Here is a 21,678-nt window from a genome sequence, read left to right as displayed (position 1 = left end):
TTTTCTTACCGAATACCACGCAAGCTTAAATTATTCCTGGAAATTTTCTTTCGGGCACGAATATTTTAGGAAAATTATCCCTCGTCTTCGACTCGGGATAATTTTCAAAATATTCGTGCCCTCAAAAAAATTTCCGAAAATAATTTAAGTTCTTGTGATATTATAAGTGAAAACTTCCGAATTTTCAGAATTTTTTTTCGCGAAAAAACCCTCATAGGAGTGTTTCTGGGGTTGAACTATACTACCAGTTAAAATACTTGCACTTATTTCTGGGACACCTTGTAAGTATATTTTTCAACCTTCCTTAAAAAATTATTACAAATACAAGAACTGCCCTGAAATCAAAACTATATTAGGTATTTACTTTAAATGGTCTATACTTACTTTGCTATAAATATCGTAATCTTAAATCATACAGGGTGTTCAAAATTCTACGCCAAACTTTCTAGAGTATAAAATAATTTTTCTTTGTTTTTTTTAAATGGAACACCCTGTTTATTATTTTTATTTGATGGAGAGTTAAAAAATGAACACATTTCTTGTATTGAAAGTATTTAAAATTTTTAGTGGTTTCACAGATACGCGCAGTATTTCATGACTCTTCCAACGGTAAAATACGATAGAAAAATCATTGGGTGGCTTTGATAAAAATTTACTGTGGAAAATGCCATATGAAATATAAAACCGCGAATATCTGCAAAACCGTTGAAAATTTTGAAATACTCTAAATATACGAAATGTTCGTTTTTTAATTCTCTATTTATTGAGGAAATAATATACAGTGTGTTCCATTTAAAAGAAATGAAGAAAAATTATTTTATTTTAGAAAGTTTAGCGTAGAATTTTGAACATCCTGTATGATTTTACCATTATCATATTTATAGCAAAGTTCGTTTATTAAGAAAACACATACGAACTACACACCTCTAACAAAGCCTCTAATTTAATGTATAGTCTGTTCAACGACAAGATTCTTGACAGTGATAGATGTGTCTGTCATTTTAATTTCAAAGTATAGTTTATTTTATTTTACAAAGAAATAAGTTGGTACAACTGGAACGCATAGCAGGATATTAATATATTTAAAATTTGACTGATTATTGATTACTTCAAAATATTGTAAAAAAAAACTGTATAAAACTGAAAATGTGTGATGTCGATATTTTGTAGCTACACCAGTAGTATGTTTAGTACGATCCTAGTAGCATATACGAGATGCACTTATCTACGACGAGATGGTATACAAACTTTATTAATGGTAACTTTATTGGTGTATAACACTGTCTGCCTGGGTAGCGAGTATTAACTGTGCTCTGGGTCTATAGTTAATTTTCCCTCGATTTTTTTTTTCTCCACTTGACTTCAAAAGACACAAAACACACGTACTCACACGAATCAAAATGCATTATCTGCCATAACCATAGATAAAAGAAAATAATCTTCTATTAAGATAGATATGAAACTTAATAGTAAAATTTTCGGTCAAAGCGCCCCTCCGTGTTCTTAGTAGAGACTACGTTTAACCCAGCGCCTTCGCCTTTTCTGCTGTAAATATTTTTTATCTTTATATTTGACTTCAAAGGATTTAGTTTTAAAGTTACTCTGATATATTAGTATATCAGAGTAACTTTAATAAAACATAAGAATATATATATTTTACAGTTTATTAAATATAAATTTTGACTACAAGGTAGAAAGTAAATCACAATATTTGACAAAACTTATAAGTATACCATTTTTACAGTTAATAAATAATAAAACTATTTCTGACTATGATATTTAAAATTTAGAGAGATAGAATATTAAAAAACATACCGGTATTTGCAGACGCAGGCCAAAATTCAATAAAAACCAAAATTTTTCCTGCGAAAATCGGGCTTTTTTTACAGAAAAGGTATCTTTTGATGTATCAACAATCATTGTCAAGTTGACAATATACAGGGTTTTTTTCTAATTAGTCTAAAAAAATTGTGGTGTGATTCCTCATGTCTTCTTAAAACAATTTTTATATAACCATTGGGTCTAAAGTACTTCCTTTCTGATCTACAGGGTGTTAAAAATTAAAAAAAAATCGATATTTTGCTTAACATAAATGGTACACTACTGCTTTTTTAAAGAAAATATATTTTTTTCTTGACTGGCCATCCATTTTCAACAAAATTGATTTTTTGAGTTTTTCTTGTTCATCAAACGGTTGCCGAGAAAAAAATAAATATACTTATTAAGAGCCCACCTTAAGCCGTTTTCTAACGATTTTTTATTTTTTAGATTTATTAGGAAACACCCTGTATATGCATATCACAAGCAACCAAATAAACTAGTAACCTCTAAAAATTATGTTTCCTACCACTAGCGACGTACCGTGTTTTTAGTGAGTACTAAATTATTTTATCAAAATTTCACCATATAAGTTTCCAGGCAATGGCCATAACGCAGATATTTGACATAAGTTGACACAAAATTATAACCTCTATAATTTGGCATGACTTTAACAAACCTCAAAAATCTAAAGGCGAGTTCATACGCATCAGCGTCCGTTTGTCGTTCATCGTTCCGTCAGATCAATAAAATTGTAACATGATCTATCAATTTTGAAATAAACCAATAAAACTGGTTAAAAACAACAAGAGACGACGCATGACGGATTTATATTTAAACCCATCCATAGTTAACTTAAAAAATATTAGAATTTTTTTTAGTAAAATAAATAGATTGGTATAGGATGTCATCTGCTTTTCTTCTGTCATCGTCTGTCGAAGTCGAAATCCATCGAAATCTTACCTGAGCAAAAAGAGAGTATAGCCTCAGTGCGGACGTTATAAAAAAATATTTAATTTTGCATTATTAAAAGTGTACTTTTTTTCCAGACGTAGAGGAACTGTCCGCTCGACTGTCGCTGATGGCCGCCACCTCCACCGAAAAGTGCGAACTGCTGGACGGGCACCACGGCTTCGGCGGTACCACGCCGCCTGTCGATTCCAGTTACCTCAGCAGCAGATGTGTTTACTTGGAACAACTGCTCAGCGGTAAGTCTAAACAATGTCAGCAAAAAACCGGCCGCGTTCGGTTAACATGTGTTGCCGAAGAGCCGAAGGAACGGAAGAGAATGTAGGGGATGGTGGAGAGTATTGCCACGTCGCACAGCGGGGTATTTGACACAGATAGTTGATCGAAATTTTTTTATGTAGACCTTATATAAATTATTGCTATTTTCAATTAAAGAGGAAATAATATGAACAAAATAAAGGATAATTCGTCGATTCTAAAAAAAGAAAGAAAAACCACTGTTCCAGTGTTTCCACCGTCAATGCCACTAATACCAGTAGTAATATCGCAACTAATACCGTATGATCGAAAAAAAACGGCGTCCAGTTGGCTGGGAAATGAACATCAATGACATTTCCCATATAAATTTACATATAAAATGACAGCGATCTTCATTCCATAGCCATCGCTGACGCCGTTTTTTCTCGATCATACGGTACTACTAATGCTACGACTGATCCGCGAGCAATGCCCATACCACTAAAATCGCTACTAATGCCAAATTGTGCTATACTGCTAATGGCACTAATGCGATCGCTTTGTACACAACAATGCCATCGCGGTTTACACCTCGCATTAGTATATCACTGATTGGCAAATTAGAGGAAACCAAGAATGTTTTTCTCATTTTATCAGCAAAGTCGCAAAAAGTCGAAGTATTTTATTTTACTAAGTAAAACGTATATAGACAATATGCTGAATTCTTCGAAATGCACAACTAAATCTCTAAGTATAATAAAATTTTCACAAATTTAATCAAATTTTCTGAACGCCTAACTTTTAGTTGCAAAAAAAATCGTTAGTATAGAGAATATCAAAATAAATAATACGTTTTTGCAGAATAAATACCTGCAGCTTGCTGAGCCATTTTCAATCAAAACAATAATATAAACGTAAAAAGAGCACAAGAACAACAACAATTTATAATTTTAAACATAAAATTTAGCCATTTACCTCTTATCTGTGAGAAGTAAGAACTTTGACGTTTCGTTGAAACAAATGAATGCAACTAAACACACCCATAGCAACGCCATTCGTGGCATACATGATTTAACTTATCATTTATCTTTTTTTGGGAAATCTTAAATCTTTGCTTTTTTGAATTTCGATCACCTTTTTCATGCTAATACCCCACCGTGCGTCGTTTTTGGGGACGGGAATTTTTCTTTAATATGATTCATAATTTTATTCCAAAATTAAGTTAATATTAAAATAAAAAATGCCTACTCTAATCGGGAGTAATACAATTTTTAAATGGAAACTTATAATTTCATCAAACTAAAATTTTTAATTTAAAATAAAGATATTTCTTGAGAAAATGAAATACTGCATTTGAATTTACGGACATTTATAATTTTTTAATTTTTGGAGTGAAATGAGAATATGCACTCTAAATTCAAGCAGATGAATTTGAAGATATTCGTTTAGGCTTGGTGCATTCTCCGCCGGTGCTGCCAGCATCGGAGAATATCGCAAACAAGTGATATACAGGGTGTCCCAGGCTTAGCGTGCATTAGAAGTTTCTGGAGAACTACAATATCTAGATCGGAGATTTTTTGCACATCCTTGTTGCACAACGAGATCAATCCATTAAAAATATTTTCAATATGGCGGCACTTCCGGAAATACCGGAAGTTGACAGTAAATTTCTTATTTTAAATGGGTGCCCCCATTTTTTATTACAAACTTTAATTCTCTGTAAAATTCTATGAATATTGATGTTGAACACTCTATACCTCATTACCAAATTACTCGTAAAAAAATGCTTTTTCCAAATATCCTAATGAGCCACTGTTGTTTCATTTGAAAATATTGAGATATTACTATAAACACGATTTAGACATCTTTTAACCGGCTAGTACAAGACACGACAAACATTAGATGATCAAATCTATTTTTCCAAGGCTCCTTGATTAAAAATTAGTGTTTTCAACACAGCCATGCACACTCTAGATCGAAATTTAAAATACGATTTTTTTGTAAGCGAAAATGTCAAAAGTTGACATATGATATGTCATTCTATCCAGAGTGTCATTTTCTATCGAAAAATATACAGAGGGTGCCATTTAAAAATCAAAAGTTGTAGTCATTTCCTGTGTATGTTTATACCGTATGATCGAAAAAAAATGGCGTCCAGTTGGCTGGGAAATGACGATCGATGACATTTCCCATATAAATTTACATATAAAATGACAGCGATCTTCACTTCATAGCCATTGTTGACGCCGTTTTTTCTCGATCATACGGTAGAATCATATCATATTTTGTTTTATTTTTATCTGTAGAATTGATTATTTTTTATACCTTCCATAATAAAAATGTAAATGTTATTATGACTGAAACTGAAACTACCTCAACAGTTCTTTATTAAAATAGAGCTGGGAAAATAGAAAAAAAAACTGTTCCTAACTTTAGTAAAAACTCATCTCGGTCTACCGGAAGTTGACCGAAAAGTGTCACGGCCTAAAGTGAAACTGAGTTATTTTCGAATGAGTAATTACGTAGCAGCGAATGCTTCCTGCATCGGAAGGACCAATTTGAAATTTTACCGGTATTTTCGTCGATGTTCGTCGCATTTTTATCGACCAGCCGAAAACAAGCCGCCAGGTGCCAAATATAATACGAAAAAGGATTTAAATGCAAGCGATTCGCTTCAAGAGCATCCACAATAAAAATGATTTAATAGTTTTCTGAAAATAATTCTCTGGAAGAAATCAAGTAAAAATCGTCGCATGTCTATGTGCGCATATTTGAAGTGAAAATTCTTACTAACAGCTATTAAATGGGAGAATTTAAAGGCCATATTTGAAAAAGTGACATATAATGCTGTTTTAATATCAATATTATTTTCAATTTAATTATTTCTGTAATCTGTACAGGGTGGGTCAAATTCGACGCTTTTAAATGGAAACACCCTTTTCTATAGGAGATAGACAAAAACTAATATCGGTGTCTGGAGCTTAATTTTTGTCAAAAACATGATGGTGAAAACCGCATATCGATATCTGTTACCATTTCGGAGTTACGGGGTGTTTTTCAAAAATATGCATTTTTAACAAATCGCTGTAACTTTTTTGCTATGAAAAATTTTGTTTTTTATGAAAACATTTCCAAAGCACCTTTTTACGTAGAATTTAATGGTTTAAGTATATTTTTTTTTAAATTAATAATTTAAGAATTATCAACAGAAAATTTGATTTATTGAATTTGACCCTGTATATTTTTAATTTATTGAAAAAAAATTAAAATTAGCTTTCCAAAAATATAACACACTTGATATTTTGCTCAATTCCTCTTCGAGATATAGAGTATATAAAAATTCGCCCTCTTGAAATAAGTAGGCTTTGAACGGCACCGGCTGTAATGCAAAAAAATTCTAGCTGTGAGCATCAATTAAAACGAAAATAATATTTGCTATGAGAGATGCAGAATTTTATAACAATTTAAAATATATTTAACCAACATCAACACATTTAAACTATATCTAATAACAATAAAAATAAATAGCAAACCAAGACATGAGATTTTGCTACAGGTATTTGACATATCGACCGTCTTCTGTTATGGACAGACGGGTCAATTTTTGAACATTTCTCGCGGAATTCATTAACTCGGTGGGGGTGAAAGATACCCCCTCATAACTGCTAAGTATTTTTAATTATTGTCTAGATTATATGGAAGAATAAGGAACCTTCATTCTTCCGCAAATATATGCATAGGATTAGATCCATGGGCACTAAGTTAGGCGGCCTCGACGGCCAATGGCTGGGATCTTGGTTAGCTATTCAATTATTCTTGAAATTGGCTGCAAAAATTTGCTGATAACTTCAGCGTTCAGAGGCGGTGCGTCATCTTACTGGAAATATAATGTTTTCGAGTTCCATTAAGGGCATATCATCAATGAGGGGTCCAAAGCCTACTAGTTAAAAGTGGCGAACTTTTAAAAATTCTGTATTTTGAAGGGGATTATAACAAAATATCAAGTGTGCTATATTTTTGGAAAGGTGATTTTTAATTCTTTTCAGTTAATTAAAAATATAGAGGGTGTCCCAAATAAAAAATCAATTTGTCTGTTGATAACTCTTAAATTATTAATTTTAAAAAAATTATACTTAAACAATTAAATTCTACGTAAAAAGGTGCTTTGGAAATGTTTTCATAGAAATACAAAATTTTTCATAGCAAAAAAGTTACAGCGATTTGTTAAAAATGCACATTTTTGAAAAACACCCCGTAACTCCGAAACGGTAACAGATATCGATATGCGGTTTTCACCATCATGTTTTTGACAAAAATTGAGCTCCAGACACCGATATTAGTTTTTGTCTATCTCCTATAGAAAAGGGTGTTTCCATTTAAAAGCGTCGAATTTGACCCACCCTGTACATTTTCTGTTTCCTCAATATCCTGCAAATTTTGTGGAATACCGCCCAAAATAAACACTTTTATGCAAATGCCTAATAATGTTAATGCTTAAATTTATTTAAGAAGGGAAAAATTTTGAATCTAACCAACAATTCGTATTTATAGTGGTTCACAGTAATTTTGTTAAATTATACGAATATTCTCGTTGATTATTGGTTTGAAATAAATATGACAGTGTCCTCCAATGAAAATGCGTGTTACTAACCCTCATAATTCTAATTCTAAGCTGGCAACTAAGCTAGATGCTTTACCTAGACCGTTATTCAGAAGTTACAAACCTATCGATGAAAATATGCATAAAAATTTAATTCATAGCACACAGACGATTGATAGATACACAGGTACAGTCTCAAATTTATTATAAGTAGTGATTTACTTAGCCGCGTATGGCACAGTTTGTTACCCAGAACGACTTAAATTATTTTACAAATGGGGTAGCTGTGGCAGCACTGGCCTTACCACTTTTCCTGACGCTAGCTCGTGTGTCACGTCTTCAAAAAATGGTTCTAAACATTCTCTCCAATAAAGTGGTCAGAATTAATAGGGGAATAGGTGAGGACTCAAAAAAATAGGGACAAATTTTTGAAGTGAAACTTTCTTACGCTCTCTGGGTGTAAAAGTTCAAGGCCGTGACACACGAGAGGAAAAGTGGTAACATACAGCCTACGGGTTCGAAAAAATCGTTTTTAATAAATAATATATACCGGATGCGTCTCAAAAGTGGCGCACTTCTATAACTCGTTTATTTTTTCAGATAAAAATCCGAAATTTGGTATGTTAGTATCATAGTTTAAGGAAAAGAGTAGTTGCACTCTCGCAAATATTTTCTGCCAGTTTTTGCAAGTTGTCGAATATCGGCAGGTTGCAAAGCGTTTCAGTTGAATTCCGTCCGTCGAGGTGCGAGGTTCGAGCGTTGCGTTCCAGCACAGAGACGGATTGATAAAAAATGAGTGCATTACTGTGTGCTGCTATTAATTGTAGTAATAATTAAAAAAATTGTTCTTTGAGTTTTTTTAGATTTCCATCGGATATAAATCGGCAAGCTGATAGTAATTATCAATTAACATTTAATTATATTTGGTTATTTTAGAAGCTGATATGTAATTAATTAAATGTTATTATTTTTTTAGCATGTGGGCAGATTTTAAAAATAGTTTTTTAGATATACAGGTTGTCTCAAATATGCGCATGAAAATATTTTTTGGTCGGGGGATTTGCCATAAAATTTTCATTCCAATAATAGTTTACGAGATAATTTATATAGATTTATTTTTGAAACAATTTTAGAGTAAATATTTTGTACATCTAAAGTCCCCGAAAATTATTCATATTTTTTAATTGAAAGAATTTTATAATAGCATAATCTCTTATAAATTTAGTGGACTGTATTTTTTTATGTTTTTTTATTTATTTTTTCTTATAAGTGGTCGTAATATAACAATATTCAAAATATTATAGACAAAATATTGAGTTTTATTCACATGTTTCAAGGTTTCTAAAAGGGGCGTATCCTAAAATATTTTGTTATATACAGGTTGTCACAAAAAAGTTATGGTAAAGTTAGTTTTATTTTTTTAAAATTATTTTACATCATTCTATATACATTATTCTATTTCGCACTCATTTTACCGTTGAAAGAGGATTATTTCAGCGGATAGCATAGCTGCTGTGTTGGAGCCTCATTTATTACGCACTCATTTCTGGGACACCCTGTATAGGGTATTTTTTATGGCGTCACCAAAATCGGAATACTTAAAATGGTATATCTCAATTTTTTTAAATGCCACATTCTGTATATTATTTTTCTGTCAGATGCAGAATTAAAAAGAGAACATTTTTTTTATTTAAAGGGTTTCTAAATTTTTAACGGTTTCGCAGATATTCGCAGTATTATATTACATATGGCTCTTTAAACAGTAAATTTTTATCAAAGCCACCTAATATGATCTCTGTCTGATATTTTTTTATAGTTGGAAATCCCATATGTAATGAAATACAGAAAATATTTGCAAAACGGCTAAAAATTTAAGAACACTTTAAATACAAAAAATGTCTACCTTTTAATTCTACATCTGAAAGAAAAATAATATACAAGGTGTTGCATTTAAAAAAAATGAGATACTATATTTTAAATATTACGATTTTGGTGACGCCTTAAAAAATATCCTGTATACGATAAAGTAAATTTTTCTACACGAATTTATTCTGGTATCCTTCGTGTTTAAGACTTTATAGCTAAGTATTAATAAAGTTATATTCACTCTAGTTTTTTACCACCTTTCGTATATAATGTTTTTAACCAAAGTTTTAGTAAATAAAAAATAGAATGGCCACACCGCAGTGTGCTTTAAATAAAGACGGTGTACTATATGCAGAATTTTATGCCGAATCCACTTATGTACAGAAAATTAAACTTGTTTTAAATCAAAAAAAAGTTGTAGAAAATCTCTGAAATAGATAATAATATAAAAATATGTCATTATATATTTTTTCCGCATTTCTTCCAACCAGAAGATTTTCAGAAGAATTTTTACCTACGCGAAATGTGAAAATATTCTGTTTTCAAGCAAGTTTTTACTCGATAATCAATTTTTTTATTTTATTTTATTGTGAACTCATATTTTCCTAAATACATATCTGTGAAACTATGGCGAGTGCCACGACTATACTTTGCCTAGTTAATAGACCACGACTATACAGCTACGTCAGTGGTCACGGGAGGCGAGAACAAGATCATATAAAGTGGCAGAAAAAGAAGAAAGGATTTGACAAGGAGTAAAACTACTAGTTTTCTTATGCTATGTTAGTATATGACATAAATATAGTAGAATTGATTAACGTATTCAATTATTTTTGATCATTTCCTGTTTCACCGGAAATGACTACAACTTTTAATTTTTAAATAACACCCTCTGTATTTTTATACTTTATACGATAGAAAATGATCCTCTGAATAAAATGTCATATCATATGTCAACTTTTGACATTTTCGCATATGGTTTATTTGAAATTGTAACATGCGGTTCATAACGACAATTTTACTCGAAATACCAGTGTGTGATACCAAATTATTCGTAAAAAAATGAACGAACCACCCTGGTTCCATTTGCAGAAAATGAGATATGATTAAAAATACGATTTGGGTATCTTTAAACCGGCCAGGACAAGACACGAAAAAACATTAGACGATCAAATCTATTCTTCTAAGGCCCCTTGATTAAAAATTAGTGTTTTTAAAACAGCCATGGCACTCTGGATTGAAATTTAAAATACGATTTTTTTAAGCAAGAATGTCAAAAGTTGACATATGATTGATCTATTCAGAGTGTCACTTTTTATTGAATAAAGTAAAAATATACCGAGGATGCCGTTTAAAAACCAAAAGTTATAGTGATTTCAGGTGAAACAGGAAGTGACCAATAACAATTTATTACATCAATCAATCCTAATTTATGTCAAATACTAACACACCAAATCTGTTTGCCACTTTTGAGACGCGCCCGGTATATAAAATATAGAGAAAAAATTGGCGCCGGGAGGCACGTATAGCCGCCCATACTAAAATATGTTAATAAAAAGTTGGTAGGCAGTTCTTTTAGTTTCAAAGTAAAGGAATTTTTCCAATTTTGGTCCGCGGTTATTTCCCCTATCCGCCACCTGGGGTCGCGTCCGATTGAGTTTGGAGTTCTCCACACGGATTTTCTCAAAAACGGACTACGAAAACACGGAATATCTCAAAAACTGCGACTTTGACTGATTTTGATGTTATTACAAATTTTGTTTGCAAATATTATTCCCAATCTTAAATTGAAAACCGCGTTTCGCTAGCTAGCTACTGTAATTTTGGAGTTACGATTTTTAAAATTTTTAACCTCCTCCCATACACCCTTATTAACCCCCCACCCCCACCAAAAACTAATGGCCAGATTCTCGGGTGCCACAGTATTTTTGTGCCAAATTTAGTTAAAATCGGTTTAGCGGTTTTTGAATTATCGTGTTACAGACGGATAGACAGACAGAGAGATACCATGAAAATATTTTGTTTTAGGTCATTTATGACCCAAATAACTCATTTTGAGTGAAATTAAAAAAACTTTTTTTAACACAATTGACACCAACTGTCAAATCGATTGGTCTCAATGTCGCAATCATTCGGTCAATCAGTGATCCGTACCACAAGATAACAAAAAAAAACAAAAAAACTCACACTTCTCTTTACTTCGTTGTTAGGAGGTACGAAGTTAGTCGGGTCAGCTAGTTGTGGAGAAAGTTGAAAAAAAAAGAGAAAATACCACCCAGAGCAAACAGCAAACACGTGGTCCGACCAAAAGCGAAATCTTTTCAACAAAGGATGTAATAAAACCCATAACTCGTACAACCAGTAGTTCTATAATTTTGAATCAATTAAGCGTACGTGATTTAATTAATATTTTTCCTATATTGTTTACTTAATGGTGTTTTAAGTCTATTAGGAATCGGGGCACGTAGATCGAAATATTCGTTACGATCTGGAAGAGGATTCTCAATCTTGAGCCAGTACCGTGTCGTATTTGTCTATACATCTATTTACTTCCGGAACTACCAAATCTAATTATTGTAAGTTATTTATACGGAGCAACAATTATTGAAGTAGTTGTCAATTCTGATGATGCTCGTTTGGTTGGTAATAAAGATAAAATTATAAAATAAATATATAAGACAAATCAAAACGAGATGTGGAATAAATGGATTTAATCACAAGGTTTTATAATTAAATTATTAATCAAGTTTATTAAAAAATATAGGTAAAGTTAAGTGCTCGTAATAAACATTGATAAAAAAAACTCATATTAAGTTAGCATCATCTAGTTTTATTCAGGAAAAAAATGTTCGTTAGAGGGTATCCAATATTCAATAATACCTAAAGTAATCGCAAAACAATTTCCGATGCACGTGATCAACTTTGAGTGACAATAAGCGATGGCGACAGTGCTGCCAGATTGTGATGGATTTATGAGATGAATCTTAATGTAAAATTGGGAAGCAATATACTTATATTATTTTTAATTTAATAATTAATATTTTAGTAATTAATTTACTTATCATTAACACTCACAGAAGAAATATTTAAATTTAAGGCAGCAGCTATTCGCTACAAATCGAAATAAGTAGAAATAATTTTGAAAGTGCTATAATGGTGCTTACAAATCAAATTTATTTCTTTGACTGCAGTTAAGGCTAATAAAGGACCTATTGTCACGTTCTAGTTCAAAATAGTATATCAGGAAAGTTACAAGCTCTTTGATTCTACTGTTTAAATGCTTCCGCATATTCACAACACACAGTTTCAAGAAATGCAAATGCAAAAAAAAAATACAAAAACTCTAAAACTTAGTTCTTAAAAGAACTGTTTGTGGTTAAAAGTATAATTTAAAAAAATAGAGTATGAAAATCGGCAAATACCGAAAATTACTCCCAAAGATTCAACGACAATACGATATTATATAAAATAATGATTGACATTAATGATAATTGTTAAATAATAAACGACAACGTTGCTGATTGCGGCACAATGTGACCATGCAATATGGCGATAATAAAAATCGCTTTAAACTAATTTTTGCAGCTTTAATCTAAATAAAATATCTGTTACAAACATTTCGTCCCATTGCTGCCAAAATTCACTAACTTACTTTTTATTACTTCCGAGAAAAATGCGTCTAAAGATTAATTGCATTGCATAAAGATGTTATAGTTAGTAACTATTCGGTATTAAAATAAAACATAAATAGCCAGAAATCGTAGTTAATGACTTTTGCAATCGATTATCCGCTTCAAAACATAGTTAGTGATTGAATTTGGTTGTTCGAAAAAATGTTAGTTACTGACTTTTGGCAGCAATAGGACGATTTGCTCTATAAAATAAAATGAAGAGCTGCTCGGTATCTTAAATTGTACAACAAATTTAATCATTTTGCCAAAATTTCATTTAATCAGATTTATAGGCTTTAGTCAATTAGTATATGATTATAATTTCGATGTGATTGATGACGTGCATCGGAAAATGTTTTGCGATTACAGTATACATTTAAGGGTATTCAATAAACATGTGCCATTTCTCGTCGGGAGATTCCAGTGATAACCCATATGCACGTCCCTGTAGAATATGTCGACATTTTTAGTATTAAATCTGTCGCACTTATAGTAACTTTTACCATTAAAATTTCATTCCAATCGCTAAAAGCACTTGGATGAAAAGTCACAATAAATCGAAAAAAATTCTTCAACTCAACCCCCTGTAGCTATGAAACAAAGCAGAATCGGACGTATGTTGATATAAAAAATAAATCTTATTTTAATATGAAAAAATGTATTAAGAAAAAATAAATCTTCCCCACGAGAAATGGCACATGTTCTTTGGAACACCCTGTATTTATAAATTTTAAAGTCATGTAAATTGTACGTTTATATGGGCTCATCTTATTGTTTCATCTTCGTTTGTTACTTCCTAGTTAACAGTATTTTGAAATCGCTCAATTATACAGGGTGAGTTAAATAAGAGCAATATTTTCTAGGCTTTTCGCGATAAAAGAAACATATTTTATCTTCGCCTTTTTTCAAAGATGTTCAAAATATCCGAGATACTTTACGTTGAAAAATTAAAAAATATTGATTTTTCGCTGAAGTTTTGAGTTTTTTTGAATCTACTACGTATGCTGCCATATTATTGAAGATATTAATGTTTAGGCGTGTTTCTGGGATCGACTCACCCTGTATATCTCCGATATTTAATAAATAATTATACGGTACTCAAGACTGCGATTCTGTATTGATTAAAAGTTATACTAACATATCAAATCTCGTTTTTTTACCTGAGAAAATACAAAAATTATAAGGATGAGCCACTTTTGAGAAACACCCGGTATGTATAATTTTTAAGGCCTTCAGGTTCATTGCGTTTTCCCACATCGATTTTATAGTACATTTTTTTTATTTTGAAAAAAAGTCATAAAACTATGATATGAGATTTTAGTCTGGATGAATCTCCTTTTAGTAACAGTATCCATCGTAATATTATATAATCAGCGTACCGTATCAAAACATCATCTGCTCTGCTGTCTTCTACCATATGGCATATGGTAATATTTTTTGTAACTGATTTTAATCTAACCTTATGCTTCGAAAAATAATTAAATCAATCTGCTTTTCCGCTAAAAAAGGTTTAAAGAAAAACAACTTTTAAAAAATAATATTTCTAGGTATGTTATATTTTATTTAATATGAGATTTAATTTGGAATTTATGTAGCTGAAGGTTTTATTATTAAAAGTTAATGAAACTTTTCGCTGAAAAGTAACCGCAGCAAAATTTCAGCAAAGTTATTGCTGAAATTAGATTTTCGCATAAACTGTCGATACAGCTAGTAGAAAAAAAGCTAAAAATTGCTCTAAATCTCTCTTCAATATCTTTTAAACATTTTCCTGGCTAGAAGTTAATTTAAGTTCCTTCGTTCTTCTTCGATAAACTTTTCTCATCTTTATTTTCATTCTAAAAGAGAAGTATTGCCTTGTAAAATTAATTTACATTACTTTTTACTTGTTTTCAGAAATTTTAACGACTGCTTAAGCTTGATTTTCATGCATCCGTTGTCTGACGATTCGATGACCCGAAATTAATTTTATTGGTTGAATTTAAAGACTTCGATTGGTTAGAAAATTACGTAGTTTTTAAATTTATTGCATTTTCATGCGTCCGTTCATCGGTTATACGATTTACTTGTGATTGGTGTCATTTTATATTTTCATTTCCATAACGATTTCGCTGTGTTACTTATAGCACAGAATATCTAGCTACGCAACAGAAGCCTCGTTACATGTATAAAATTGTAGGTAGCAAAAGGAGACAGGCTTTAAAAGCCTGTCTCCAAATCAGATATTTTGATGTGGTAGTTTCGCTACTACATAATAGAGGGCAATAAATTTAAAAGAAAACAGTTTTCTACAAACAAAATTTAAAAGAATTTTGTGCAGTGTTGCCATTATTGTAATTCATATCGTAATACTTCCTGATAAAGCCTACCTTCAAATTTGCTACATCATTTAAACATATTAAAATAGATCAGAGCTGTTTTTTTCAGTTTGCCATGTTAGTTGGAATTAAATCTTATGAGCTAAATTACAATCACTTCCTGACGTTTGATTGTATAATTGAATCCTGAATTTTCATTGTAATTCGGCGACAATATAATAAGTATTGTTCTACTATTATTATAGTTCTACCACTTCCTGACGTTCGATTGTGTTCATACCAAGTTCATATCGTATAATCGGGAAAAAACGGCGTTAGCGATAGCTATGAAATGAATATCGCTGTCATTTTATATGTAAATTTATATGGGAAATGCCATCGATCGTCCTTTTCCAGCCAACTGGACGCCGTTTTTTTCAGAAGCATATCAAGTGATACCATAATATAGTACTATATTACGATACATGGCGTTCGATTGGGCTTAAACTTGGTATACTATATCTTCAGTGACATTGTAATATCATGGTACCATGAAGCATATAAAGTGGTACCTTCTATAGTACCATATTTGATGACATAGCAATATTAGGTACATGGCGGCAGTAGGGCTTAAACTTGGTATACTACGTATTTTCGGTGACATTGTAATATGATGGTACTATGATGCATATCATCTGGTACTATAATATAGTACCATATTATGTACATGGCGTTCGATTGGGCTTAAATTTGGGATACTACGTATCTTCGGTGATATTGTAATATTATGGTACCATGGAGCATAATAAGAGGTACCATAATATAGTACCATATTACGATACCATTTCCTGGCGTTCGATTGGGCTTAAACTTGTTATACTACGTATCTTCGGTTACATTGTAATATGATGGTACTATGATGCATATAAAGTGGTACCTTAATATAGTACCATATTTCAATACCATTTCCTGGCGTTCGTTTGAGGTCATATTTGATATATACTTGCGTATTTTTGATGACATTGCATTATTATGGTACCATGAAGCATATCAACTGGTACCATAATATAGTACTATATTACGTACATGGCGTTCGACTGGCTTAAACTTGGGATACTACGTATTTTCAGTGACATTGTAATATGATGGTACTATGATGTATATAAAGTGGTACCTTAATTGTGCCTTAATATAGTACCATATATACGATACCACTTCATGGCGTTCGATTGTTCTTAAATTTTGTATACTACGGATCTTCGGTGACATTGCAATATTATGGTACCTTAAAGCATATCGAGTGGTACTATAATATAGTACACTATTATGATATCATTTCCTGGAGTTCGATTGGGCCCAAATTTGGTATACTTGCGTTTCTTTATAAAGATTTGTTTAATTAATAATTTAAATTTATTTTACGAATTTTAATTTATTGTTCGATGTCGTGATAGCAACTTTTATGCCGAACTAATATATTATTAATTGTACCTGTGTCACTTTTTAAAATCTACATAGGTCTATATAAATAAGGTGGCAAACGGAAGAAATTTGTTATTATAGTATTTTTTAGTCAGTTAACATTTTTTGTACTGCATTTTAATAAATTATTTCCATTATTATTAAACTTATATTTCATTACTAACGTTCCAGCATTAATAAATATCACTATCAATCGCCCTGTATATTATTAATTTTAAAGGTAATTAAAGGTATTTTCTTAGTTAACATTATAAGGTAGTGTATATTAAAAATGTATATGTTTTGTAATAATATACTTAAAACTATTTTAATAGCCAAAGGAATAATTAATATAAGTGTATCTGACAGGAAAAGAAGAATAGAAAGAAACACATACTGCATTATACACAATAAAAAGAATGGGATGCCAATTCAAGTCTTTTTGAATCTGGCAACTGTGCATATTTAGCCGAGCTATAAGGCCGTCGACGAGCCGTTGATCCAAAACCGAAAGTTCAAAATTTCTAATTATATTCTGATTATGATATTGTCGCGCCATCTAGTATTCTATTTGTGCAATTTTAGCTCTTTCATTTCGAGTATTTTTCTGTTGCGTAGCTAGATATTCTGTGCTTATAGTCTAGGAGCTAGCAACGTTTTCGAGAGAGAATTTTTAGAAAGTGGTTTCTTTAATATATCTTTTGCTATGCTCTCCTGAACAGAGTGCGCACCGTCTGGCTGCCAGTAGACGTTGCGTTTACTACTGCACATCATATCTGTATTCAACATTTGGTCACACGCGCATCACAAATTCGCCCTGTATCTCAGGAACTAGGACTAGGACAAACCTACGTGTAGTATGCGTATTCGTGGCATTCATAAAAGAGTAGCAAAGTAATATGAAGATCGCATCATTGTATACTCATAAACGAGAAATCCCATAAAACACACGAAAATGGGATACCCTTTACAGATGTGATGCGCAGTAGTGAATCGCAGTAGTCTACCGGCATCCAGATGGCCCGCACTTTAGTCAGGAGAGCACAGGAGAGCATAGCAAAAGATATACTAAAGAACCAGCTTTCTTAAAATTCTCATTTTCCCGACGGTGCTAATTATTCTTGTTCTATTATATTTTTATTAAGGTTAGATTACATTTGCCAAAAAAGTGTCAAAACGTCCGTTATCGTACGATCAATATTATCAATCTTTTATCTAAGGGTGGTCTGAAAAGTTTCCGACCTAACAAAGATACAAGACATTTTTTCTGAATATTTTTTTTTATTTTTCAACATAAGTCCCCTTGTAACTCTACACACTTTTCCCAGCGATGCTCCCATCTCTGTAACCCGTCCAAATAGTACTCGGCGTTTTTCTCTGCAAAATAGTGGTTCACGAAGGTGATTGCCTCTTCATTTGACGAAAATCTCCGTCCTCCGAGCGCAATTTTTAAATGAGGGAACAAAAAGAAGTCGCTAGGGGCTAGATCTGGTGAGTAAGGCGGATGGTCAAGCAGTTCAAACCGCAATTCGTGGATTTTCGCCATGGCAACCGCTGAGGTGTGAGACGGTGCGTTATCTTGGTGAAACAGGATTGTCTTTTTCTGTAAATGTAGCCGTTTTTCCGTAAGTTCTGCTTTTAGCTTGTCAAGTAATAATGCGTAGTATGCTCCTGTGATGGTTTTTCCTTTTTGAAGATAATCAATTAAAATAATTCCATGACTATCCCAAAAAATAGTCGCCATCACTTTCCCAGCCGAAATAACAGTTTTTGCTTTTTTTGGAGCCGGTTCTCCCTTTGCCGTTCACTGTTTGGACTGTATTATTGTTTCTGGTGTATAGTAGTGTATCCAAGTTTCATCTACAGTAATTAATCGACGCCAAAACTCGGATTTATTGCGCCTAAACTGCGCCAACATAGCGTTGGAAATATTCATACGAACACGCTTTTGGTCTAACGTGAGCAAACGCGGCACCCAACGCGCGGACAGCTTTCTCATGCCTAAATCTTGATTTAATATGTGACAAACACGTTCTTTTGATATGTTCATAACCTCTGCTATCTCTCTCACTTTAATTCGGCGGTCGTCTAGCACCATTTGGTGAACTTTGGCGATGTTATCGTCGGTAGTTGCAGTTTTTGGACGTCCCAAACGTTCATCGTCTCCCAAGCTCTTACGGTTACGTTTAAATTCAGGTGCACAAAATTTCAGTGTGGTAAATGATGGTGCAGTAAATGACTCCCCATACACAGAATCCAACTCATGTCTAATTTGTGTAGGCGTATTGCCTTTCAAAACCAGATATTTAATGACTGATACTCGATTTTGTCCATTTTCACAAAAACACTGACATCAACTCACTCAAACGATTCTTACATAACAACTGCGCATCCAAAATGGCTGAAATTTTGGTGAATAACTGTCAACAGATGAACAATGAAAATTCACTAGCGTTTATCTACGAGTGCTGCCATCTTCACGTTGAGGTCGGAAAATTTTCAGACCATCCTGGTGGATACAAAAATTTACGGATAAAGAGCGTCGCGAAAACGCTATTGTCTTATTTTTACGATAAATCCACGAGATATGGCACATGTTTTTTTGAAACACTCTATATTTAATTCAACTCTTTCCTTAGTCTTTTTATTCAAAGGATTGTTTCTCATTTAGACATTGTTTTTTACCTCTACTTATATATCTTATTTGTTCTTTTCAGTTCGCCAAGAAGACGAGAAAAACAGGATCAGTAAACCGAGGGGAAACGTTTACATTGAAGAAAACAAACCAAAAAAATAAAGAAAAACTTGGAGGATCTTTAGGACCAATATAGGTTCATATCCAGACCACTGTTAGATGTTTGTACTGCAGCTATTTAGAAACAAATGGATGTAGGATACATGTTCCGGACCATGGACATAGTCATCTCCCGCGCCCACGGCCAGTACCTCGATTTATTTTTGGAACTCAATTTTCGACGTTTCGAAAATTCTATTGTTTTCGAAAATAAAAAATAAATTGCGAAACGGCGACGAGAATCGACGAAATCAGTCGTCAAAACATATCATTATGTAATAAGAGTTTCGTACTACTAGCCTATTAATAGCATTTTTTGATGCGCCTATTTATTTTGAATCCTGTAAGGGCCTTCACAGACGCTCAGTTATTTAGCACACTATGCTGTGAAGGCCACTTTGTTCAATTTAACTTGGGCAGTAGGCAGTAGTGCCGTACACAGGGTCGGACTGGCCATATAGTCAGGGTGGCGATTGCCAGCCTTCTCGGGTCCCCTATCTTAGAACCTACAATTAAAATAGTTCATTATTTAGTCTTAAATACAATGACAAAATAAATTGTAATAAACGTGTTTTGCGTCTAAAATGATATACTAGGAATCACGTTGTAGCTTTATTTCTATCACAAGACGCCCAAAATACTTATAAATGCTTTATTTTATACGAAAATAGTTAGTGATGGGAAAAAACGATTAATTTCAATAATCGAGTACTCGAGTTTCAAGCGATTGCAATAACCGAGTGATCGTTCGAGCGAAATATCACTCGTATTTAAAAATACGGTTTTCCACCCGTCGCTTGTTGTAAGTACTCGTTAACTCCAAGCGCCAAGCAGTAAGTTACCTGCGCAGGGCACATATTCTTTCGGTGATGAACAGCAAGTAGCAAGCGGTGAGCGATTCGCTTGATCGCTTGATTTAGTTTATTTCAAAGCATTGTCGATGTAGGTCCTAAAATTTTGTCCCTTACGGCGTCGTATAAATTTGCCACCTGCAATGTATGTAGAAAATTCGCTCGGCTTTTTATCGAGTATGTTACATTAAAATCGGATTTCAATTTATTTTATTCTAGGATCGCTTGCGTTCGTCGCTTGGTACACGTCACTTGCATGGCTCATTAATAATCGAGCAATGTCGGTTATTTCAATAATCGCGTTTTAGTTATCCCATCGCTAGAAAATAGCGAACAAGTGTGGTTTTAATTCTCACAATTTCTCTCAGAATATTCAAATTGTACTCGTTGAAATTTAATGAATATCTTTATTACAAATTGTAGCACTACTAACTATATTTTTTTGACAATCAGGTTTGCACAGGTGCGGTCTGTGCGATAAATCTGACCGTCTGTGATAGCCTTAAACCTCATAGACGGTTTTTTTGAACAGTAAAAAAAACAGGCACAAGGATATATCCATCTAATCAATAGTGGTTCGTTGCTTAAAACTAAGCCTGGAAGTGATATGGACACAATGGATCCAAAATTATTTACGGACTCTAGAAAAATATAAATACTTATTCAGACGGTTTGGAGAATAGATTTATAGTCTCGGATCCAAACTAACCATTAAACCATTAATCGTAATTTTGACTCATTTTCAATGTAAACCAATAACATTTGAATAACATCAACGGCAGACGACGCAGGATGTGGATACATGTATACCCACATTTTAAGACTTATTTATAATTGCTAGTAGTACGGAACTTGTCATATACATCTAGCTTAAACCTATATCCGGAAATATTTTCTTCCTATGTAAAATAAACTACAACTATGCATGTTTTAACAAATATTTCCCAAATCGTTTAGAAATACTGAAATACTGACTTTAGAACAGTAGATTTTACTATTAGAGAAAAATGCCGTTTAACAGCTATATTTAGACAACTTAAGAAATATTTTTAACTGTACAGTTTACAATTATGACTATTTATTTTTCTCCCATTTTTTTAATGACACTGTTAGATAA

General features: G+C 32.5%; 1 protein-coding gene across 1 annotated transcript in view; it reads left to right on the top strand.

The window, feature by feature from the left end:
• Nucleotides 1-20,499, top strand: part of LOC115891461 (tumor necrosis factor receptor superfamily member wengen) — a 228,457-nt gene extending 207,958 nt beyond the window's left edge. Inside the window, exons 4-5 of the mRNA XM_030911913.1 lie at nucleotides 2,868-3,026; nucleotides 19,634-20,499. Coding sequence (XP_030767773.1) covers nucleotides 2,868-3,026; nucleotides 19,634-19,713 — 239 coding nt within the window. The 3' untranslated portion in view covers nucleotides 19,714-20,499. The remainder of the gene's footprint in view (nucleotides 1-2,867; nucleotides 3,027-19,633) is intronic.
• The last annotated feature ends 1,179 nt before the right edge of the window (nucleotides 20,500-21,678 follow it).

Source organism: Sitophilus oryzae, unplaced genomic scaffold (assembly GCF_002938485.1).
Source record: "Sitophilus oryzae breed Bouriz unplaced genomic scaffold, Soryzae_2.0 scaffold_1181_pilon_pilon, whole genome shotgun sequence".
Taxonomy (NCBI): Eukaryota; Metazoa; Arthropoda; class Insecta; order Coleoptera; family Curculionidae; genus Sitophilus; species Sitophilus oryzae.
The sequence above is the reverse complement of the archived record's forward strand: the minus strand, read 5'-3'. Positions and strand labels throughout refer to the sequence as shown.